The 26459-nt window shown below is 36.7% G+C and overlaps 1 protein-coding gene and 1 long non-coding RNA gene across 3 annotated transcripts in view; one reads left to right on the top strand and one right to left on the bottom strand.

The window, feature by feature from the left end:
- LOC110835342 (uncharacterized) overlaps positions 1 to 16823 on the bottom strand; it is a 53535-nt gene extending 36712 nt beyond the window's left edge. Inside the window, exons 1-4 of one of the 2 annotated variants that reach the window (XM_022075470.2) lie at positions 16604 to 16823; positions 10164 to 10273; positions 9130 to 9225; positions 2522 to 2872 (exon numbers count right to left, since the gene is read on the bottom strand). In XM_022075470.2, coding sequence (XP_021931162.1) covers positions 2522 to 2872; positions 9130 to 9225; positions 10164 to 10273; positions 16604 to 16654 — 608 coding nt within the window. In that variant the 5' untranslated portion in view covers positions 16655 to 16823. Of the gene's footprint in view, positions 1 to 2521; positions 2873 to 7224; positions 7335 to 9129; positions 9226 to 10163; positions 10274 to 16603 lie in introns of those variants that run through there. The other variant, XM_087347409.1, reaches the window with a different exon arrangement.
- Positions 16824 to 16892: 69 nt separating this feature from the next.
- On the top strand, positions 16893 to 19360 carry LOC110835344 (uncharacterized). The gene is made up of 3 exons (XR_002544871.2): positions 16893 to 17027; positions 17583 to 18116; positions 18277 to 19360. It is a non-coding gene; the product is annotated as an uncharacterized LOC110835344 (long non-coding RNA).
- Positions 19361 to 26459: the final 7099 nt, after the last annotated feature.

Here is a 26459-nt window from a genome sequence, read left to right as displayed (position 1 = left end):
ACAGGTGTTTGGCAGCAACCACATTGGCCCCATAAATCAGAACTGAGCTCTCCTATTCTACAACATACAACATAACATATGGACAATGCAGTCACAGCAAACAGCACATCTGGAGAATCTCATTATACAACTACCCACAGCCACCAGCCCAGCCAAGATTTATATAAACTCCAATTTCACAGATGTGGTGAAAATAATCATGTTTAGCATTCTCAACTCATAGAAAATGTAAATATGTGGACCCCACTAAAGATTTATAAAAACTCTCAATCTCACCTTCAAGGAAGAAACACCTTACTTTACATTTTAATGTAATATGTTTTTTTAAATGTGTCAAAATTACTCTTAATGGCTTTATACATCAGTGTTCCATAACTGACGTGCCACCACTACCTTCCAGTTGTGCCACAAACTTCTGTCAGGATTTGTATATTCAAAAAACTGTATATGCATGCATTGTAGTTAAAAAAGGTAATGTCTAATCTTTTGTAATTAGAATTTGTAATACACACACTGGTTCATCAACAATAGTTCTATTTAACATATTATATTTATTCATATGCCTACATTCCTACAGGGCAAGGATTTACATATATATATATGTCCATATACAGTTCATACCTCCTTATCATGGGGCAAAGTTTTGTGATGGCCATTGTGTGCTATTGACAAATTTGGATGTTCTGTGAGTGCAAAAATGTTGCAAGAACACTGTTACAAACTTTAATATGACATTTTTATAAATTATTTTATGTAATTTTATTATGCATTTGATGTAAATTCATATATGAACATTACTGAAAAACAATAATAAAGAAAAGTATTTTATACTTGTTGAACCAATGATTCGACTGTGTAAATCATGAAATTTTGTTGGATAAATTACATTTTTATGGCATTCAAGGAATAGCAGCACAATGGTTCAGATCGTATTTAACAGACAGAAAACAAAAGGTTGAATGCAAAGCACCTAAAAACAAACAGAATAATTTCTTTAACTAGGGAACAATAAAACATGCAGTTCCCCAAGGGTCAATTTTAGGGCCCTTACTTTTTATAATGTACATAAATAACCTTCCTCCAACAATAAAAACAATAAATACTTTAACAGAACCCATAATATTTGCTGATGACACAAGTATCATAATTTCTAATAAAAGTTTTTATGATTTCTGTTCAACATCAAACATAGTTCTGTCTCATATGAGTAAATGGTTTAATGCTAACAGGCTGGCCCTAAACCTAGATAAAACAAATATAATAAAATTTATAACAAATAACTCACCACAACAGGCTTTAAATATTGTTTATAATGAGAAGTATATACAAGAGTCAATAAATACAAAATTTCTGGGTTTGCAAATTGATAATCACCTAAATTGGAAAAATCATATTGATAAACTGGCTAATACCTAAGTTAAGTGGAGCATATCACGCAGTTAGATCTCTCTTGCATGTCAGCATCACTGACCCACTCTGATCAGTATATTTTGCCTATTTTCACTGTATAATAAAGTATGGAATAATTTTTGGCGGTATTTCATCAAACAGCAAAAGATATTCACTTTACAAAATAAAATTGTTAGATTAATAGCTGGTGTCAAACCTAGAAATTAATGTAGAAGTCTATTTAAGAGATCAGAGATCTTAGCTGTTCCTTGTGAATACATATTCTCATTAATGAACTTCATTGTAAATAACCAAGAATTTTTCAAACTTATTGTGCTGTACACAGTGTCAGCACAAGGAATAAAAATCAGCTTCATAGACCAGTTGCCAACCTCTCATGTTTTCAGTAGAGTGCATATTATGCAGGGATAAAAATTTTCAACAGTATACCATCAAGTCCCACAAGTCTTGTAAATTATAAGGCATAATTTAATGTAGCATAAAAAAATACTTAACATTACTTTAGGTGAACCTTTTGTTTGTATTATGTTAAATTCTTATAATAGTATGAATTGTACTTTATAATATGTATTGTATTATTATTATTATAACTTTTTCCACATCCTATTGTCATCTGACTATCTTATGGATCCATGGAATGTAATACAGTAGGGCACCGCATATACGGCAGGTTAGGGACCAGACCCCGCCGAAAAGCGGATCTTTGCCTTTTTTCAATTGCAAATACATATCAAAGCCTACTAAGATGTTTACATTATCATATAGTAAGTGCACAATAGCACTAGGCCTAAAAAAACAATATGAAAGTAAAATGAATCAGGGACAAGAAAATGGTGCCGGACGCACTTCTCTGACTCAGCTGTTGAGCGCGTGGGGCATATGCACGCAATTGAAAAGCGCCATATTAGCGGATCGCCGAAAAGCGGGGCCCTACTGTAAAGATGTATGTATGTAAATATTAAACAGGCAAAACTGAGAATGATGACCCCTTGGCTAAAACACATTTGTTAATAAATGACAGAGATGAAGGTAGTTGGACATACACAAATATTAGTATTATTTGTAGTGTAGTATAATTTGTGTTCCTGTTTTCCACTCTTAAGAAACATACCTGAGACTAGGCTCTATGCCACCATAATAAATGGCAGTCCTCAATTCACGGGCTTGTACCACCTGACCAATAGGGTCCAAGAACTTGCGGAATTCTGCATCTGTCAGTGGTGTGCGGGGAGGCTGATCAGAGATGGGAGGTTGCTGTTCCTCTATGAGATTCAGTGCCCTCTGTACCATGTTGAATGTCCTCTCAACCTGATTCAAGATCAACCCAGGTAGCCGGTTCTGAGGCTTGCTTCCTGGTACTTGAGTTTGTGGAACATCAACATAACCTAGCAAATCCCAATCATCCGAGCTCTCTTCAAACGGCTTCATATCCACTTGTAAACAGAGGCATGGCTCTGAAGCACTGTAATTTAAACACATCCATGTTCCACAATATATATTAGTTAATATAAAATATAATGAATAATTTACAAATTTTGACAACTGTTCAATTAACTGTTATATCAAATAAGTAGTTGTGTTTAAAGAGAACATTTTGAGGTTATGATTCTTATTCATCCAAATTTCTATATAGCTTTCAGCTTCCACTCACATCATCACTCCATTATTTTACTTGAATACTGATAAAAGAACTAATATGCACTATGCCAGTACAAGAAAGTGGTGAATGAAAATGAAACAAAGCTGTCTACTTAAATTTTCTTAGAACTTTCCACTTTTCTGTCACTCTGTATTTCACATTTGTTATGCTATCACAAATTTTACATTCTGTTGCATTACACCAGTTTTGTGATTGCAAGTCTTGTTCTCAAATGCCAAGTTCTGAATCTATCTGCTTCATCAACTCTTAACAAACTTCTTAATGATATTACACCACTGTTTAAAGATGGAAATTATTCATATTTATCCAGCAGTTCATTTTCTGTGTAAGACTTGAGGTTCTCACAGCGGTGAGTATGAAGATTTCCGTCTTTCACTTTCACTTTCTGGCCTATAAACCTAGCACCTCACACCCTATTGGCATATTCATCGCCCTGATGACGGAGGCAGTATGACCTCTGAAACGTTGGTTAACATCGACCAGACTACACAGCGCAACAACCCAGAAGACGGAAATCTTCAGTTCATTTTCTTTTAATATACAGTAGATACCGGTTAACTGGAATCTACTATATGTTTTAAATGGTTCTGTGTACTGGAAACAGGAACAAAAGTATGTTCTCATTATGACTGAAATTCTTTGTAACAGATTACCCTTGCCTCTTCTTCTCACACTAGGGCATCAGGATTTGGTCTCACCAAAAACCTCTCAATAACTTTCTGAAAGCAGATCCTTTTCAGAAGTTCAATCATGAGGTCTTCAACAGCTACCAAACTACAAACATTTCTATAAAATAGGATTCAGACAGTAGTCTAAAGAAATAATATAACTTATTCCCCTTGGATGTGATACAAAGCATGCACTGACAAAGTTAAGTTCAACAGTCACTTCCCAGCTCCCAGTAGAAACTACATAATTTACATCAAGGGCTACAAGATTTTCCTCACACAATTCAAATATTGCGCCATAAGAGAAATAAAATCAGCTTATATACTGTTTTTTAAAATGTGCTAAAAACATTCTCTATGCCACTGAAGTAGGTTGAAATTGACCAAATGAATTCCTTCCTCAAGAACTTCCAACATTTCTCTTAATATGTTTACCTTTAACTCTTCATCCATATGTGAGTTCATTCTGTAAATTTTGTCCCTAAAATTAACCCACAATTAAAAGTTGAACAGGGTAAGATCAGATGAACATGCTGGCCACAAACCACAACTTATTACCCCTTTCAAAGCCATCAGAAAATTGTCTGTAGTGTGAGCTACGCGAAGAATTCTGTCAATATTAGTATCATATCAGTTTTTACTGCATAATTATAGGCCTAATAATTTATTTAGCACTCATCCACTGCACACCACACACCAATTTTTATATCATGAAGAGGAATTTCGTTAATTAAATGTTGATTAACAGACTTCCAGTCTCGATTATTTTGGGAGGAAACATGTAAGTGGAAATGAAAGCATACTTCATTAGAAAAGAAAAGTCAAATAAGAGTCAACTACATCATGAACTAATTGAAGAAATCAGTTGCAGAAATCAATTTTGCTAACCAAGTAACATGGTTGCAAAGTATGAACTACATTCACCTTGTGTGGCCAAAGTTTAAGCAGCTACATCAATACGGCTGACTATGATTTCAAGATTCTGGTCTCTTGTGCAAGACGCCTCAATGATTTCAGTGGTTCTAATCTAGCCCTATTTTGTCTAGTCTTTCCTCAGAATGCACATGATGTTTATAGCAGGTTTCTTGTCCAGAAATGACTTAGTGGACCTGACTTTCTTAATAAGTTTGTGGACCAGACTACATGGCGCAACAACCCAGAAGACAGAAATCTTCAAGTTTGTTGTGCTTGAAACTATGATCCTGAGATATTTACAATAAAATTTTCTCCAGCACTTCCTAATAGAACCACATATCACATATGCATGCGCGATTTATACAGAAAAACATGCTGTTCAAGAGTATATTGAACCACATGCACTCATACGCACAACAAACAGAATGTCAGGCATAGTTACACTGTGGCCTAACGATTTTAGCAGCAATTTATGTTAGCACTTGGGGTGAATCACGCAGTTCCTGCCAGAAGCTCAGAAATGAAAGATACATTTAATTTTTAGACTGGACACACTGTATATTAGATATATAAAATAGTGCTCTGCATTTTTGTTATTCAGTTTGGATAATGAGTTAACATTTATTGACTATGCATCATGGCTTACTGCATAGTCTAGCTGACTGTGAGTTAGGTTGGCCTACTGCTAAACTATTAAACCTCAGAATTATATCTAGCCACCAACTCCATAGTACAGAAATTTAAGTCCCATATTCCAACAGTATAAAGGACAAAGCCAAGGGTGAATAAATTCATTACAATTTTAGGAAAAAATTATAAAGTAATTATCAAAACTCAAAACACTTAGCAGTTCATTTTTATGTACAGAGTAAATCCATAATGACTGCCTAAATCAGAGAATCATTCACTGAGGTTAACATAGAGAAATTACCGGCCTTTTCTCCAACATGGTGGCCAATGTGTAACAACTGATCTTACACAAGAGTTTATAACATTTTCTTTTAATTAATGTTCTGCTTAGCAATACATTTGTAAGAAACAGATTAAACTTCATCTTGCTATGGAAATAATTTATGTACATATATAGGATGATTTTTAATTACATGAAATAAATATAAGGATCATGCTCTACCCTAAAATCAAAGCAAAAAGTTCCTACAATCATATGGTTGCAGCCACTGTTCCCAAGATACGATAATTTTGAACAATGACAACAAACACACTTCCAGCATAAGTTTACAATAAATTTTTAGGTGGAAATAATGGTAATCTCCTCCTAGGCTCTTATGAATACTGCCATGACTCTCAGAGAGCCCTATTTACATTTTTAACCTTACAGTTACCTCAATTACAGGGGGATGTACAATTGACAACATGGCAAACTATGTAGTTAATGCATGATGGAGCTCCTGCTCATTTTACCAGCAAATGTAAAGCAGTGTTTGGACTCTCACTAAACAGTTTGATGGACAGCCGAAAGTAATCGGCCCTGTGGCCTCCAAACTAATGGACTACACTGTTAGCAACTTTTGCAAACATTCTGTAAACATTAAAATGTCACTATACTGAACTCTAGTAAATAAATGTGCTCACAAAATACATCAATCATATCACTTGGATTGTTAATGCTTCCTGTTCTTACTAACAAAGCAGTAGTAAACATATCATTATAGAAAGTTTTTGGCTTGATTTAGGAGTAGAACATGGTAATATTTACTGCATGTATACAGGGTGATTCAAAAGGTTAAGGCCAAACTGATGGAGCATATAGAAGGACTCAGAGAGAACAACTTTCGAATAGGAATCCATGTCCTCTGAAGTTATCCTGAGTCAGTCGAGGCCAGTGAAGGTGGGTAAGTCTGATAACATACAGCTGAAGTAATTTGGTTTGTAAAATTGCTAATGTAATCCTTGTACATCAATAAAAAAACAAAATTAAGCTAGTAGGAGAATAGCAATGTATGATTATTTCAGCAGTATCTTATCAACAAACCCACGGTGGTCTAGCGGTTAGAACACTGGCCTTGTAATCCTGCGGTCTCGGGTTCGATTCCCGACGGTGCCCGAATTTATAACTTGTGTTGGGCAAGGCCGTGGTCTAGGCAACAAGGAGTTTTCCTCCGGGGGATTCCCCGGTTTCTCCGTGGCATCCCAACAATTACTCCATTCACACACAGAAGAAGGCAATGGCAAACCACTTCTGGATCATCTGCCAAGAACGTATATGAACAGGTCCCAGTCCGAGAAAAGGATGGAAGGATCCTGTTCATATGGACCTGTCATCAGACAGAACACTAAATAATATAAAAAAAATGTTATCAAACTTCCCTACCTTCAATGGCCTCGACTGACTCAGGATAACTTTAGAGGATATGGATTCCTATTCGAAAGTTGTTCTCTCTGAGTCCATCTATATGCTCCTTCAGTTTGGCCCTAACCTTTTGAATCATCCTGTATATGTGTAACTCATATTAATATATTTACTGATGGTTGCAATTCAATACAATTCAGTTGGATTAATAAACACACTTCACTGTGACTATACATGAGCCCACACAAGACACAAAATACCTGATGCGCCAGTCGGTCAGTTGTCTTTCCAGTCAAGGAGCAAGGATATATTTTCAACAAGTGCAATGAATGTTCATTGTTGAACACTACCTGGAATCTTATTCTTACTTAACTTGCCAGAATAAGCTGAAGGATACACATAACCATTTTCCTGTGCCAAATAAATCAACAATATCTTGTCATATCAAATCTAAAACTTCTTGACGTTGGTGAAGAGTCAATTGAATAAAAATTTCCTTGGATAATATCCAAGGAAATTTTTATTTAATTAATATCTTGTCAGATGAACCTTTCTGTGACACAGGAACTCTTCACCATGTTGCATCAAACTTGAGAAAAAGAGTGAATACATTCATCACTGAATTTGGTGGGCATTTCCAAAACTTTTCTTCTGATTTCAATGTAATTTGTTTTTTGACAAACAGAACGTGCCAGGAATGACTTTTCGATCATTCTGTATATTAAACTGAATTATACACGTATTATTAAGCATTTTGCATACTGTAGTATGAGTGGAGGAAACTTTATGGTCCTGTCAATGTCTGTCTTTGTCACAATAATGGGATCAAAGGTTCCACTGTTGGAACTCATTGTTGTGAAACAATAGGGTTGGGGCAAATAAGTGTAAGAACGACCTAAGGGCACCATTGGACTTCTTCTTCTTCTATGACTCTCCAGTCCGTATTTGTTCCATGGCCTCCTCAATTCTCCTCTTCCATTTGGTCCTCTGCTAGGTCCGCCTGTCCGAGGCTTTGATTGAGGTTTCGAAACATCTTCCTTTTACGGTGCAAGCTTTGCGACCAACCCCCCAATCTGGAGGACCAGGGTACCTGTCTTAGTCTGACCTCTCCCCCCTTGACCAATCTGGCTAGGGAGGCCCTACCAGTAGCTATGCTACTGCCACCATAGCTCTTGGGGTCACTGAGGTATTCAAGCCCCACCACCACGACAAGGTGCAGGTACCGTTGGACTACACTGCTGCACAACAATGGCCCAAGACACAACAGTAAACTTGGGTCACATTAGTATGTGATGTGGCATGAAGAACACCCTTGGAATGTCAGTGTACCCCAAAGAGAACATTGATTCTTGTTTTAGGGTATACCTTTCACATCTGTTAGAAACTAATTTTTGAAAAGTCTGAGAAAAAAGGTGCTGAAATGTGACATAAAACAATTTTTGTCACTTGTATAAAATGTTTACCTACCAAGGCAAGTGGGGCCTTTAAATTTTCCATCTCTATTTTAATAATATTCTCCCATACTGGCAATCTTTTCAAAATGTTGGTCAATGTGAGTAGTTCTCTAAACATTTCTAAGCCTAATTCTGATAAGTATGTTAAACAAATTAGAGAATCACTGAAGTAAGTATGTATGAAGCTTTTCAAGTGTTTTTCAGTCATTAGCATGAGCAAGGAACATCAGATGTCCATGGTTATCTAACATTATTCCTACAAAATAAGCAACCGACACAACTTAGGGTAATTTTTTGGAATAATGGAAACCGAGGTTATTTCTGGAACACGATGTGCAATAATGGGAATTGATAATGTTGGAACTATGGAGCAACAATAACTGATGCCACTGTTGGAATGATATTAACAATGGGAACAAATATTGTTTGGGGTATATTCTTGGAACTCAGATCACAGCTCACAAAAATGACCTCAGATTACACCACAACAATGACACTGGACACCACGGTTGCCTGTTATTCCTTCTGAGTTATACTTTGCCTTTGAGGCATGGTTTCAGCAAAACATTCCAAGGCTTTCCAATCTTGTTACCTCTAATTAATATTTTAATTTAATTATGTAAGTGAATAATTGAAAGTAATAAAGCAATTTACACAGCAAGATGTACTTAAGAAGAAATCAGACAGTAGAAACTTTACTGAAACACTTACCTTAGGAATGCTGCATCTAAGTCCCAGTCTGATAACAGAGACAAGTACGTTTCCTGGCCATAGTCATCAAATGCTCTATAGCAAACAGTAAAATCTCTAGAATAAAAAAATACGCAATATCAAAATAAAACCAGGTACAACTGTATGCAAGGGATATGTCAAGTTATAACCCCAGATCCAATCGGTTTTGCACATTTATACATTTTTATTTACAAATCATCATAACATTCTAAATATCAAACTCAAATGTTTACTGTCTCTCAAACACAAGGAAATAATGCATACTTCTCTATCTTGCAAAACATTACAGTAAGCCTTTGTCCAATGCCAGGAATATGTTCTTTAAAGTAAATAAAAAAAAATCATATGTATACATATTGTAATGGTATTTATTTCTTGAAAAAACTGTGTAATATAATAATGTGCCATCTATAAGTTAAGCATGAAGTAGAATATCAATGGAATGTTGGCCAACTGCTGTTGCACTCAAACCATTGCACAACTTATATAGAATCTTTGTTTTCTCATCTAATACCAAAATCTTTCAACTTTTCTTTGCTTCATTGTACCTTTGTTTCAACTCTATAATACTGTCCTATATCACAACAGTAAAACTACAGGAAAACAATACAACGTAAGTTATGATAACAGTGAAACTAAGACTGAGACTGTGGGTTACATGCAGTTTGTGAGAAAAGAGCGAGCAAAAACAGAGAGGAAGGAAAAATCACATGATGATAGCTCAGCAGAACTATGCCTGCTGAATAAACAAACCAAGTTACAAATACATGTGCTAAAGAAAAACCATCTGTAGCTTTTTAAACTGCAGTGGTACTTCTCATATGGTACTACAACAGGTCTGGCAGACTGCATATAATCAAATTTTTGGTATTCCATAAATAATTTCTCACAATTATTTTTACATGTAAAAACAAATCAGAGTTGGACAAACTCGTGTTGGAGGAGAGTTTACTCTTTACAGAACATGATAATGACGACAGCTAATCCATATAAAAAGAACATATAAAACATACCCTCTAATATCAAATGCCTTGGCCAAAATACTTTGAAGTACTTCAAAAGATGTGATCTGTGGATCCACACTGAACTTCCTATATTCTGGCTGAAGCACCCCTTCACATTTCTGAAAGGAAAGTTTTATTATTAACAGAGAGTAATAAATAGTAGTCTCATTAAATGATAAATAGAGTATAAATATCCAACTTATGACTATATGTACATATAAACAAAGAAGTTACCTACTTGTTATTTAAATAATTTGACCATATCAGTAAAGAAACAAATGCAGAAACCAGTCACTAGTCTCAGAATTACTTGCATTGGTACAACATTTAGATTCTGAAGGATGTTCTGTCATGCTGCACTCATTCACTGCCTCCATAAAATTTCCCCATCCTCCCTCCCCTAATTAAATTTGTTTCTTCTAAAGAAACACAAGTTCCAATAAGAAGCCAGTAACTAACAAAGAAATACATAATCTGTTTATTTTGTTTTTAGATTTGCTTCATTGCAGGTATTATGACAGTACAGATTTTTACTATTATTCACTACAAATGTAACATATTTCAAATTAATTGGTTACTAAGGACTGAATCCAGAATCCAACCACCATTTATAACATTGTTATTTTTGAGCTATAGGTTTCCAAACAAACTTTTTAATGAAACCTGTGTGCATCTGTTGGGGACTTTGGCAATCAGAATTAACAAGTTGTGATAGTTACATATTATGCATAAAGAAACATACACCTAAGGGTATGCAACATAACAGACTAAATAAATAATCTGACAGTGATAGAACTTCTTACAAGTTGGGATGAATGACAGGTACAATCTGTGCAACAAAGTTCAAGCTGTCAACACAAGAAACTGAATAAACAAGTCACCATAGGAGCAATGCCAACATTTATTTCAGTGACATATCAAAGTGACTAAAGTGTATAAGAATATTATATTCTACATTAGGAACATAAAAATCACAAAATTTAAAAAAAAAATTGATAAATATGGAAGAGATTAATAAAAATGCAATAAAATAAATGAAATATAAAACAATTTTCATGACATGCATATAATAGCAGCATTATAAAGACTGGTACAAATGTAAGGGTGAGTTTCCACACCTAAATAATGAAATGAGTCCACATGAGCACAAAACTGATAAGGCCTCCACTCCGAGTTCTAACCCTCTTTTCCTTTACAAAAGTACCAACCAAGTGCCTACTTCCACTGCTTCAGCTCTCTTCTTGGAGTGATGCCAGGCAGCAAAGAAGAAAGGGGTGTTGAACCACAGCTACACAAGTCAGACAAACATTTGGCAATAGACTTCAGAATCTACAGCACTGTTGCTCCAAATGGCTTTAGTGATTTACATCATCCACATTCTGCATATCTGCCCTCTAGTTAAATTTATTTTAAGAAAAAAGCCCAATGCTAAACCTTTATCATGTGTGCATCACTGCTTACATGTGGTCAAGCTGGCAATGCATCACACTAGCATGGCTCTAAACCATTAACCTCAGCAATAAGTCCACCTGACAGCCACACAGCATGGATGTTTAACCCTTTCGCTGTACATTATTTTCTCACCATTTTCTAGAAATAATGCAATTGTAAGACAAAAATAAGAATAATTTTGAATATATTTTTTTAATTTTTGTACAACTTCAAATGCTTCAACAAATGTGCTGCTGCTTTTAGGTTACTTTCCCTTTTTATAAAATAATTTAAAACCTCACCCAAATAATTTTGATCAAAGACAGATGTTTCTAATAGTTAAGAACTTTATGCCATAAGCAGCCATTCCATCATACATTCTGATTCACAAACACCAATAACATCTATAAATTGTGGTAACTTTGGTAACTTCTAAATCATGATCAACAGAAGTATAATTTAATGTAAAACTGTGAAATTGCATGTGGTGATAAATATTTTATAAATGTGAACTTTGGTTTGTTTGTTTTACTGTATGGTGCATGTAAAACACAAACATAGCAGCCATATTTGATTTTTAATTTAAGAGCAATAACAGATAAGCCATGGACAAGAAATATGAGACTTTGTACAAAGGATTATTTTGTTTGTTAAGTTATAAACATGATAACATGACTAATATTCAGGATATATCTGTCAGCAATTTGAATTTACCAGAAATTATACACAGAAATCAGTCAGTAATACATGTAATTGTTAAGTTATTATTTCTGTTGTTTGTGAATAGAGACTGAAAAATTTAAAGGAAAGTAGGCTTTGTCATTTCAAGAACTTCTTGGTTTGATATATGTAACATCCTACCTGTGTAGTAAACCTTCTGATGTTTGGACACTGAACTGTAGTTTTACCTGTAGAAAACTGTTTCAGTTCTGTCCTAAGAATAACCAATTTCTTGTTGTTTTTGTCCTATTTTTCAGCTTAATCAGTAGCTATCTTATCATACTTACCTTAAGACATGTGTTCATTAACTTTATGGTAAACAAAACAAGACTGGAAAAATGTAATCCAAACTAGAATACACAAATATGTTCAATAAAATAAGTCGCCTGTGTAAGTAGGTTACACAGGCGACTTCAGAGGTATCCAGTCACATCAGAACCCTGGTGATGGGGACATAGTTAGTTCCCGAAACGTCGGTTTACTACGGTAACCAGTTAATGCGGCTGATTGCTTGAGAAAATTTTATTGATTGTACTCGCCACGAAAGTCTCAAATCCTATAACACAAATGTGTTCTTTGCAAATTAAGAATTGCTAATAAAATATGTATGTCAGTTATCCTACCAACACAACTTTTGTTTCAAACTATAAACAAATCAGGGTCTTAATGTTTTCTGTAAGTAATTTAAATCAATACTGACATGTTATAAGATGTGTTAAGTCTGTGGTAGCATACTACACTCATACATACACGATTGAATCCTGGTCAAATAATTTTTCTTTATTTTATACATCCAACACATTGTTATTTTACACTATACAACAAATTACTTTCTCAAAGTTTTATATTTTCAAAAATCTATGACCATACATTATTGTACTGCCCTATTGCAAGTGGTGCTACTGTCAATACCACCTCATCCACCATGTTAGTATTGCCGATTACAATTTTTTGGTATTCCCCAATGGCATAAAGTCCATGCCAAATGCTATCCAAATCTGTTAAACAGCTCTTGAATTACATCAAGCGAATAGTCACAGAGATGAATGGACAGAGAGAGGCAGGCAAGCAGACAGACAGACAGACAGACATGACCTGCCCTACATGCATTCATTTCATGCACATCATGCAAAGAACAATTAGCTCCAGTAATAGTTTTGGCTAAAATTTTGGATATTATCCATTACCTATTGTTTCTCATAACATGATGTTTCAGGGACTGGGTCTGTCTCATTCATCAGGTAAAATAAGAGGAATAAAGATGGAGATTAGCTCCTTCTAAGGGACCACACAGACTAAGAAAACCTTGTCCCTATCATCCTTCAGAATGATCATAAATTAGTTTCAGGATTGTGATTTTCTCACAATGCAATCAAAACCTCAAATCTTACAAAACTATTAATCATCAGATGGCTGTCATCTGCGTTGTTGCGCTATGCAACAGTCCAGATGACAGACATCTTTGGACTCACCTCTGTGAAAACCTCAAAATCCTACCTATTAATCATCTTTTATCAAAGTCTGATTATTTGATGCAATTTTATTCAGGATCCTGAAAAAAATCTGCATCAATGAGTGTACAATTTTAAAATTTATAAGCCTCTTTCACCATTCATGATCTCAGAATGAAGTCAAGCATATTCTCTAATATGAATGGATTGGCAATAAGTTCAGAAAACTGAAACATGTAGAATCTGCTGAGTTAGTGGGTTACATGTAACCTGCAGATTTTAATAAAATGATTAAGTATAGGTGGAAAAGAAAGTCAAACAAATGGCTTGTTTAAAGGTAATATCCTGGCAATGGAATGGAGGGATTGAAAAAAACTAAGTGTTGGGTGCATGCTTCAGGTGAGATCTCAACCAGGTACTTCCCAAATATAACTTCAACATATCACTGCCCAGTGTGTTATCTGATGGATCAAGTGGTTTTAAGTTACTCTGTGATGAAGCAACTTCTAATGGCAAAATCTCATTAAAGTTGAAGATTGCTGTCTTCTGGGTTGTTGCGCTGTGTAGTCTGGTCGATGTCAACCAACGTTTCAGAGGTCATACTGCCTCTGTCATTAGGGCGATGAATCGTTGGTTAACATCGACCAGACTACACAGCGCAACAACCCAGAAGACAGCAATCTTCATACTCACTGCTGTGAAAACCTCAAATTTTACTCATTAAAGTTGATTAATGGATTTGTAAGTTATGTGGAGATCCACCCAAACACTTCTATGACATATGTTGTCCAGTGATGGAGACTAGATCTATTTAACGGACCCAACTGAGTAGGTACCTCTTGCCTGCAGACAGAAACAGAGCCAGTTTCTGAAACGTTGTATCTTTCTTTTTTAAACAAGGATAATGAATAATTTTAAGTGCAATCCACTATCGTCAGATCCCTTTAGAGTTGAAGTACTATACTCTGTCCATCATGTAGGAAAAGGATAAAAGAAGAAGTAAAACTCAAAACACTAATCTTAAAACCTTGCATACCGTGTAGTGTATTGAAATATAAAATATGCATACAAACAAAACTGTTTACACTATGGATGACACTAATGCAAAACGCGTTTCGACCTCAAGAGGTCATCATCAGTGGCAAAAAACAAGTTAAATCACATAAAATAAATCAAAAGAGTATGGTTTTTTAACAGAGCATAAAGGTGAGTTTTTACAAAATCACAATTAGTAACACTTCACTGGATGTTGGTTGCACAGGAGTTGGTGTTATATTGGGCACTTAGCTATTAGTCCACTGGTCTGATGGCCATTGCTGGTCTATGGTGAGCCATGGTTGAGTCATCTGTGCTTGTGAACTTGAACGATGTGTGGGCGTTAATGTCAGTTTTTAAAATGTATAAGGTATTTATTAACTCTGAAATCAGGGTGGCCAACCACCACATATGAAATGTATTTTTTTCTGTTTATTGCTAGGTCGAATAACACATTGTAGTCATGAGCGTTCTGTTCGTTTATGATGTTTTAGTTTTTGCTAGTTTTATATGTATGGAATTTATCTAAAATGTCAAGCATTTTACCTTTCTAGGCTATTTTGTTTGTATTCATATTTTATATTCAAAACACTAAGAAAGCTCACAGCTGACAATAACAAATGACTGCCAACTTCAGGAAGGCAGTCTTGCAGAGGACTGCAATTATATGAAGTGGCTAATTACACACCATATTCTCACAAAAGGCATTCATAACGTTGGAAACTGATGTACCAATCCACAATAGCATTAAAATAAGTCATGAGGGGGCCCTGTTGAAAGTAATTTGTGTGTTATATTTATAACAAAATAAAGGACATTTTTTTAGTTCTATAGGACCTAAAATGAAGATAGCCACAGCGACAATGACATAGTCCCATGCTTCCTATAGTTCCTCCACCACCTTATCCATTACTGAGGGTGTAAAGAGCATATACCAAAGAACAGCCTCAGTCTACTCCAGGAGCACATCTACAACACCCAAAATGAACTGGATGAGATTTCCCGAGCCCTGTTGGCAATACACATACACTTCGCTGGCGAGATGTCTGTCAAAGACTGGGCCCTAATCAATCACATTACATTCAAGAAGAAATCACATGTTGCAAACAGTCCAACTGTCCTGAAAGTTAGTCCTAACACTGCAAGAGGATACACATACACCTTAAAAAATGAAGACCAAGTAAGAACTAAATGATTAAACAAAGGCAATTCAGTAACTGAGAACTATTACTAATGTGAACATTACTTATGACAAAGAAAAGAATCTTATGTCATACTGCACACTGTCATCATATCCTAATATCTGAGTATGCACCATTTTCAACTGTATTTCCTAAAAAAATAAGTAGTTCCAGCTAGATGAACACTGTAGCTGTAGCCAGAATTTAGCGTTCCTACTTAGGGAGGTGCTGTCCCGGACATCGAAAATACTAACAGGTGATTTTTCAGTTCCTTCAAGCAAATCTTTGGAGAGAATCTCAAATTAGTTCTCAACCACTTTCTTTCATATCCTTTACAATTTATCGTTCGCTAATCAGTTTATCACTGTACGCTATATGAGAAACTGACAGTGTCGTTAAATAAACCGTAAATGAAAGAAATACGAAACTGCTCTAGCACTTCATATTTATCGTCTCAAGTCACGAGCAAATACCTACAAAATTATTACATTAATCACAAGACAATTTTAAGGTACACACAACTAAGTACCGTGTACTACCATCGCATATCAGCTGTTTCCACTACTAAGCAGTATGTTACTACATATAACCAAACTGTTCAAACACTTCACGTGTAAAACACCTGTCTTACCTTTACTTTGACTCTGATGGCTTCACGACTATATCCCAGTAATCCTGCCATTGTGTTGTATACTGAATTTTACATGTGCCCTTTACAACACATTTCAGGAACGACAGAAATTAAATATTTACACATTCCCAGTAAATTATTAACTACTTCAACATAACGTAAAATTTCTATTGCATTCTCACAGCTGTTCAATGATTGTCACAGATTACTACCAGATTCCAGTGGTTACAACGTAAAGGAAAGAAAAACATTTCAATGACAATCCGCCATGAGATCGACCTATCGCAGCATCACAGACACAGTGACAAAATGAATAGAATGTGAGGTTTCACTGCCGTGAGTCAAGTGTGTAGTTGCGGCGTGTAGTATGGCAGAATTTTACCGACGTCCTTGTTGCCTTTATAATCAGGGCGTTTCAAAAAAAGTGAGCCATCTTCAATTAGAATAGAATTTATTTGCAATAATTCCTCAAACCAGAATAAAATTACAGTGTTTAAATGACAATGTCAGAATCCCAACAATTAGCACAATAACAAGTAATGACAGGCTACAATAAAGAATATCGGTACTAAATGTAGCATATAATATGAAACATCTCTGCCACTAAAGAAACTGACTCTTCAATCATTATTTATCTGAAATAAACAGGCATGTTCACAATCACACCCACCAAAACATCTAAACTAGCTATTAAGAACATGTAATTGATTTCGTATGCAAATTTTGCAACAAGAACTCAACAACTAATGAAATAGGATTGAGCTTTTCTTCCACATTTCTCATAATGAACGGCCTATCAAACCATGGCGCCAATTTCTTACAATTAATGATATTGTTGCAGCAACTGATATAGCACTGGTTTACAAATGCTTGCCATAGATGTCACATTATTCAAGTAATATAATGTCCAGTGATGCTCACATCAGTGGTTGCCACACAATTCTTCCATCAATTCATCAACTGATGTCTGACTACTCAGTTTCAGGTGGCATGGTATGACATGCGACTGAACAAACTTGCTACATGCAGGACAACTGAACTGTTGACTGAGAGGTCAGGAAGCTGCTTTATGCCACCTCAGTTACTAAGCAAAAATAAAGAGGCATTACTTCATTTCTGATCTACTGATGTTACAGAATATTCATCTTTGTTGCCCTCTACCTGAGTGCTTCAATCATCAACCAATTTATATTGAGGTTTTCACAGTGGTAAGGATGAAGATTTCTGTCAATCAATTTGTTTGCTTACAACAAGGAATGGAATTCCATGGGACACCACTAGTAATGCCACCCACTAATCCTTGGTACTGAAGTGAACAACCAGTGGACTTGATCCACTTAAATTCAACCCTGTTCTTGATGACAGCTGTGATATGCTATTTGACTGAACTTAAGTAAGACACATTTGCCATCATATCCTGCAGAAGAGTGACAATGTGCCTACAGTCTCTACCAACTTCTCAGAAGGGTAAATGAGAAACTGTTTTGTATCACCATACTGTTTGAAATACAGGGTGAGTCAGAAGTAAGTTTACAAAGTTTGTGTGTGTGTTCCAGGATCAAAAATAAGAAGAAAAAAAGTGCTTATGAACATGGGGTCGCAAATGTTTCATTTTCGAAATAATAGCCAAAAATAAGTTTCTAGCAGAGACTTTAAATTAAGATTTGTTGTAGGAATTGTTGGCGACATGCTTATTGGTCCACACATGCTTCCATCACGTCTAAGAGGACCTTGATATCGGCGATTCTTAAGAAGACACTTGCCACTTCTCCTTGAAGATGTACCACTGAGTACAAAAAGACAAATGTGGTTTATGCACGACAGAGCCTGAGCACACTTCTCCCATCGCATCAGAGATCATCTCAATGAACAGTACCCTCAGCGATGGATTGGATGCAGTGGCTCAGTAGCATGGCCACCGAGGTCACCAGACCTGACTCCATTGGACTTTTATCTGTGGGGTCACTTGAAGTCCATTGTTTATGCAACACCCATAAACAATGAAGACGCCCTATGGAACTTGTGCAGAATGCATGCAAGTTGATTTGAGGAAACCGTGGTGTGTATGAACGAATCCGTCAGTGTTGTGTACATCGTGCTTGGGCATGTGTGGAGAATGGAAGAGCAACCTTTGAGCATCTGTTACAAAGAAACGTCCCTCTCCTTAAACTTGGCAATAAAGGCATACATTGAAACTTATTTTTGGCTATTATTTTGAAAAAAAAGCATTTGCGATTGCATGTTCATGGGAACATTTATTCTTATTGGTGATCCAGAAACATGAACACAAAGTTTGTAAACATACTTTTGACTGAACTGTATATGAAGGCACTTATTGATAACAACACTTGAGATGTCAGACATGCCTTGCATGCATCACACTTGACAACATGAAGCAGTTGTATGGCAATGAAATCACTGACCAAGGAAAAGAAAATTGTGTGAATGTATTTGGAAACAAAAGTGTGTGCTGCGTAAACTAAAAAAGAAATACAAGGCAAAGAAGTTGGAAAATATCTATGATTTGGATGGTCATCCGGGGATGAAGAAACTCATCTTTGTCTGTAGATGCTGCTAGGTTACTTGCAGCAGTTTTTAGGAACAGAAGAGAGAAACCCAAAGGCAGGAGATGGAATTCTGAAGACAAGGTGTTAGCCCTGACTGTAATGAAATGTAGTCCTAAATCCCATATCCTTCTGAAGACACTCTTCCCTTTCCATCTAGAAAACCATTGCAGTCCACCCTCAATACTGTTCCCTTCATGACAGGCATCAATGCCCATGTGTTCGGTGCACTCAAACACTGAAAATCATGCCCTGGTTTACATGGTCTGTGGCCTGTGTCAAAAGTGGAAGCAAACAGTGGCTTACTACACCAGTCATGGAAGCACTAAGGCTGAAATGATTGCATAATTTTTTAAAGAGGTTCTTGACTCCTGTCAGAATGCTGAATTGCAACTTGTTGCCATTATCTGTGACATGGGTGCCATCAGTGTCAAGGCCTTGATACTTGGGTGTTTCCAAAATGGAACCATTCTTCAAGTTTCATAACAAATAAACAGTATTAATCCTCCACACCTCCTGAAATGTACCTGGAACCTGTTCCATACATTTAATATGCAGCTAAGTTCTGAGCAGCCAGCGTCCTGTTATTGCTAAGTAGGAATACATTTTAAATGTGTAAAAATTCAACAAGTTGCATGAAATCCATCTACTGTATAAGCTAACAGACATACTTAAACCCTGGGGCAAGGAGTTGAATGAAAGTAAAGGTGGCTGCAAGCACAACATGGTAACATGAAAATGTCAAGAGTTTCATTGACAAACAGCTGCATTGTGATGTCAACTGTGATGCATGCAAGGCATGTCTGACATCTCAAGTGATGTTATCAACCAGTGCCTTCATATATTTCACAGAGTACAGTGATACAAAACAGTCTCTCACCTATGTTTCTAGGTACATCTGCCACTCGCACAGCATTTTGGCAGCTGATACTGCGTGACTGGTTGACCTTTTCTGTCCATGCTTTGGCACTAGACAAAAGAGACATTATAAATGTTTGCATAATTTAATATCTTGAGTCAGAAAGTCTCGGTTCAGAACTTAACAGCACTGGGACAACTTATTCCTTTAGAAAAAGTTTTTGTTATGAATGTAATATTAGAATAATAATTATTGCCACAGATTATTAATGAAACAGATTTGTCTCTTGTATCAAAACAACTTTTAGCATGTTGCTAGCATATACGAGGCGCGTCCCAAAAGTAAGTTTCCCACTCGTCCCACAGCTAGCAAACCTTATATTGCGCGAAGCGACTGTGCGTACGTGATAGAGCAATGACGTAGCATGGCGCATGCACTAACGGTACTTCCCGCGTTCTCACAGTAGCATCGTTGCAGCTGTTGAAGATGGAGGTTCTTATTCCAGCTCCCGCCGACTGTGAAGTGCGGTCAGTGATAAAGGTTTTGAATGCACAGAGCATAGCGCCGATCGAAATTCATCGTCAGCTGTGCCGGGTCTATGGGTCTAAAGTCATGAGCAAGCAGATGGTGCGTCGCTGGTGCAGACAATTTTCAGCAGGTCGACAAAGTGTGCATGATGAGAAGCGCAGTGGGAGGCCATCCATCATTACAGACGACCTTGTGGAGCTTGTGCGGGAACGCATTATGGATAATCGTCGCTTCACAATTACGGAACTCAGCAGTCATTTCCCGCAGATTTCCCGCTCCTTGTTGCACAAAATTGTCACGGAGCACCTGTTGTTCAAGAAATTGTGCGCCAGGTGGGTGCCGAAGCAACTGACACCAGAACACAAAACAAAGCGCATGGAGTCAGAATTGACATTTCTGCACCGGTACCATGATGGCGGCGACGAGTTTCTGGACCGGATCATCACAGGTGATGAAACGTGGATTGCACACATTACCCCAGAAACCAAGCAGCAGTCAATGCATTGGCGTCACAGTGGATCTCCCTGTAAGACGAAATTCAAGCAGACGTTGTCGGCGCGGAAAGTGATGTGCACGGTGTTCTGGGACAGACGGGGCGTTCTCCACGTCGACTTCCTGACCAGAGGTGAGACGGTGAATGCTGAGCGTTACTGCGAAACACTGCAGAAATTGCGACGGGCCATTCAGAACAAGCGGCGCGGGATGCTTAGTGCCGGTATTGTCTTCCTGCACGATAACGCTAGGCCGCACACGGCTCGACGGACAGCAAGTCTCCTGCAGGAGTTCAGCTGGGAGGTGTTTAATCATCCACCCTACAGCCCGGACCTCGCTCCCAGTGATTTCCATCTTTTCCTACACCTTAAGAAATTCCTGTCCGGTCAGCGTCAGCGTTTTGAGCATGACAGAGAGGCGGAGATGGTTGTCACACAGTGGTTCCAATCCCAGGAGGCAGACTTCTACGACACAGGTATTCAAAAGTTGGTCCCACGGTATGACAAATGTCTCAATTCCGGTGGCGAATATGTTGAAAAATAGCTGGACACTTGCTGTATCTGTTGCAATAAATATTTCCATGAAATTGTGTTTTGTTTCTGTAAACGGCCCCAGGGAAACTTACTTTGTAGACCATCCTCGTATAAATATTTTAAATTGAAAGTACATAATATATTACATGTTGGACTCAAGATCATAGTTACACTTCTCTAAGCTCTTGCAGGACCCCTTTAAGGACACTAGAACTGTAAAAAAATTACCGATCTAATGTAATACTGTGAAATATAAGGAACACTACTGAACTAAACTCTGTGTCGCAACAGCCCGTGAGGGTATGATGATCAGCCATATGGCTTTGGTAGGTCATTACTTGGTCAGCACATCAACTCCCATCACCGTGTTTCTGGCTTTTGTGACCAAGGTCCGCTACCCTTTCACAAGCAGCTCATCATTTCACATCACAATGGTGGGTGAACACCATAAATTTGGGTCCCCACTGGCCCCGCCTGCATCATCACTGAGCTATGGGGGAGCCCAACAACAATAAAGTATAATACGCAAGTATGACAAATCAGTTTAATTACTAATTTTGTTACAAAAACAACATCAAAATTTGTATTACAAAAATATTCTAAAAACATTCACATCTTGTTTGTTAGCAGTAAATAATACCAGGTACATTATAAAATAGAAATGCAATAGCTAAATTATGAGTTCATACAATTTATTTCCATAAATATTTTTTCCTTGGCTTTACATTGAAAAAAAATCTATTAATCATCGTAATTAATGATAATTACTAGTTTAGATTCAATAAATAACATTGACAAATTGCTCATTTTGTCTTGAATGACTGTTCCCCACTTGCGTTACTAACTGGCATTGTTAAAAGATTATTAATATTATTTCAACGTTGGGAAATGCAGATACTAGTCTATTATTACATTTCATTCATATTGTTCCAAATATTTTCTTCTTTAATAAACAGTAAAAATTGGATGACTTCATTTTTAACCTTTTCCAAATCAATGTCATTTTTATATATACTTATTAATTTATCGATATTAGTGCTGAATTTAGTTTCATCTAAATCAAGATTTATAAATGTTTTAAAAATATCTAAAATATTGGCATACACTTTTGTTCGTCTATTTATTTCAGCAATTAATTTATCACAAACAACATTGAATGTATTGATAATAAACATTTCTTTTCCTGCTAAAATTACTTCATTATCTCTCATTTCGTCGCACATAGTTTTTCTTTTTTTAATTCGATTTTTTATTTTGGTATTGCCATTCGTCAGTTAATAAAGTAAAACCTATCTAAGTTGGACACTCGGGGTTCCACGAAAATGCGTCAAACTTACAGAGGTGTCAAAGATAGAGGGAAAGAGAAAAATCAGATTGTGGTCTAATGACAGTATAATCTATTTACTTCCATACACTAACTACTGTAGGCTTATTTGAATTAAGCATTAATGACAATAGTATTAATACAGTAAAACCCCTCTATATTGGACACTTTTAATTGGAACCGGCGAATATCCTATAATTTCACATGTCCACAACACCCTATATCTTGGACACCCCTTTATCCTGGAACTTGAACACCCCTTTTGTTGTAAGTTGGACAGGTTCATGCACTTAGCTTCAATGCTTTTATGGGAAACATTTACAGTTAGTATTTTGTTATTTTGAATTTCTGATGGATGAATGTCTTCTACCTGAGGGTTAGCTTATGGTTGAGGGTGTGAGACATTGAACACATCATTGGAATGCAGTGAAAGTGTATAGTTATTCCTTTGTTGAACCCTTCACTGGACTACAGTACGTATTGCTGGTACAGTTCTAACTTTGTCAGTACTGTGCTTGCAGCTGAGTTAGCTTGCAACAGTGTTAATAGAAATTGGATTTTTCTTTTTGCGATGGGGAAACCAAAATTGGTGGAATTAACTCTGGAAAAGAAGAAAGAAGTTTTGGATCTTCTAAAGATAGGAGAAAGTTGCAGGAAGCTGGCAGAGAAATACGGCATCTCAAAATCTACTGTTTTCAACATCAACAGCAACAGAGCCGCAATTACCGATGCGTGGGAAAAGAATTGTAATGCAGACAGAAAAAGACTACGAAAAACACCTCATGATGAACTAAATGACAAAGTGTTAGAGTTTTTCCGGTGTTGTCGTGCAAAGAACATTCCCATTAGTGGCACACTTTTACAGGAGAAGGCTAGAGAAATTGCAACTAGACTCCACATCGAAGATTTCTCGGCGAGCAATGGCTGGTTGGATCGTTTCCGTAAACGAAATAACATAAGTCTGCACGTCCTTTCTGGCGAATCAGCTTCTACTGATCTTCAAGCTGCTGAAGATTGGAAACGCAAACTTCCAAGCCTTTTGTTGGGATACGCAGAAGAGGACATTTTCAACGCGGATGAAAGTGGATTATTCTACCGTCAATTTCCAAAGCGATCCTTAATAGAAATGAGAGAGACATGTAAAGGAGGGAAGAAATCTAAGGAACGGATTACTGTTTTGCTATGTTGCAATTCGCGAGGAGAGAAATTAAAGCCATTAGTTATTGGAAATGCTGCACGTCCTAGAGCTTTCAAAACGAACAATGTGAAATTTGACGACCTTCCCGTAATTTTGTGTCACTACAAGAAGGCTTGGATGACATCTAACAATTTTTCTGAGTGGTTGAACGAGGTCAACCTTAAAATGAAGCGGGCTAATCGGAAGATATTATTGTTTGTCGACAACGCTACAAGCCACGTCAGTTCAAATCTCTCAAACGTCAGTATACAATTTCTGCCGCCAAATCTGACCAGCGAAGTGCAGCCACTAGATAAGGGCATTATTCAATCTGTGAAACTGCTCTACAGGAAGCAACTAATGCATTCACTAATCAATGCTGCAGATAAGTGCAAAGACGTGACCGAATTTTCAAGAAGCGTTACAGTCTTAGATGCCATTCGGTGGATTCATGGTGCCTGGGCAGAAGTTTCTCCTCAAACCATTGCAAAGTGTTTCCAACATGCAGGATTTATGGCAGATTCCATTGAGGATGAAGGGGAAGGGATGGAAGAAGACAGTTTTCATGAAGAAATAAACTGTCTTCCTGAGGAGTATCGCAACCAAATTCCTGATGTCCAAGCTCTTTCAACGTTCGACAACATTCTATAGGTTCACGACGATGTTGCTGGAACAATCGACAATGTGCTAGACAAAGTGATGACTTCAAGTGACGATGTGTGCAAAGAATCTTCAGAGGAAGAACCACCTACACATCAGAGGGCTTTGCAATGCATGGAAGAATTAGAACGGTATGCTTTCGCTCATAATCAACCAGGAATGGTTGAAACTTTATTCGGATTGCGGCGAAAATTAGAAAGAGGATGGCAAATTCCAAGATAAAAGCAAAAAAGCAGTGTTTTGTGACGGACTTTTTTACAAGAAATAAGTGACATCATATGTTGAGATAATGCCGTAATGCCGTAACATTTAAAATTTCATTCAGCCTGGGGTGTAATGTGCAACCATGAGAGTGGGTTTCAAAAGATTATTATTATTGTCATTAATTCTTAATTCAAGCAAGCCTACAGTAGTTAGATTATGTAAGTAAATAGATTGCATTGTCGGTAAACGTAAAGTATTGGTGCCCTTCTCGTTGAGATTATCCATGCAAGTTTAATTTAGTGAAAACAAAGTTTAATTTAAACTTTTGATTTTTCTTATCAATAATTTCGTTTTTGGGAAGGGCTCCATAATACTCTACAATTACCACATTGTCATTACACCACAATTTGAAAGGATGATTTTCCCCTTTCCCTCTATCCTGGACACCTCTGTAAGTTGGACACATTTTCGTGGAACCGCAAGTGTCCAAGTTAGAGAGGTTTTACTGTAATAATCTTTTGAAGCCCACTCCCATGCATTGCACATTATACCCCAGCCTCAATAACATTTTCTAAAGTTAATTCCACCAATTTTCGCTTCCCCATCGCAAAAAGAAAAATTCAGTTTCTGTTAACACAGTCTGAACTCAAATGCAAGAACAGTACTGACGAAGTTAAAACTGTGTCTTCTGCAAAACTGTAGTCCAGTTAAGGGTTCAGCAAAAGAATAGTTAAACACTTGCAATGCATTCCAATGATGGGTTCAATGTCCATAAGATAATCCTCCAGAGAGGAGGCATTCATCAGTCAGAAATTCAAAATAACAATATATGTAACTGAAAAAGTTTCCCTGAAAAGTATCGAAGTTAAGCGCACGAACCTGTCCAACTTACAACAAAAGGGGTGTTCAAGTTCCAGGATAAAGGGGTGTCCAAGATATAGGGTATTGTGGACATGTAAAATTATACGATGTTCGCCGGTTCCAATTAAAAGTGCCTAATATAAAGGGGTATCCAGGATGTAGGGGTGTCCATCTTGAGGGATTTTACTGTAATTTACCTTCTGTTTCAATAATATTAAAATTGTTTCTAATATGCAAAATATATCCATGTAATTATTTCAGAAGATGAGAACCATGCAGTAAATTTATTCAGAATCTTGGTACGAATTTCCTTGTTTTATTTAATCTATTTAATATTTTATCCCAGAGGACAATAAGTAATGTAGTTCCATACTCAATTTTTTTTATTAATTTAGTACATTATAGAGGGGCTACTGAACTTTCATGTTCAGTTGTTGATAAATTAATTAACAATTTCGAAGAGCTGAAACAGCATCAGCCCTAGCAGACCACCTTGCATCGCTTACATTTTTCAGTGTTAGTGAATTTCTTCCTAAATATTGATTTAAGACATTCCATCTTCTTGGGGAAACAGAAAAGAAAATTATATAAATATAATGCCCTGCAGTAGAACAAGATTCAGATGCGGTAGAACTATGTTGATTCAATCTGGCA

This window comes from Zootermopsis nevadensis, unplaced genomic scaffold, assembly GCF_977971745.1.
Source record: "Zootermopsis nevadensis isolate Lab colony 2312 unplaced genomic scaffold, Znev_1.0 Znev_ptg000011l, whole genome shotgun sequence".
Taxonomy (NCBI): Eukaryota; Metazoa; Arthropoda; class Insecta; order Blattodea; family Termopsidae; genus Zootermopsis; species Zootermopsis nevadensis.
Note: the sequence above shows the minus strand (reverse complement) of the source record. Positions and strands in the feature narration are given on the sequence as shown.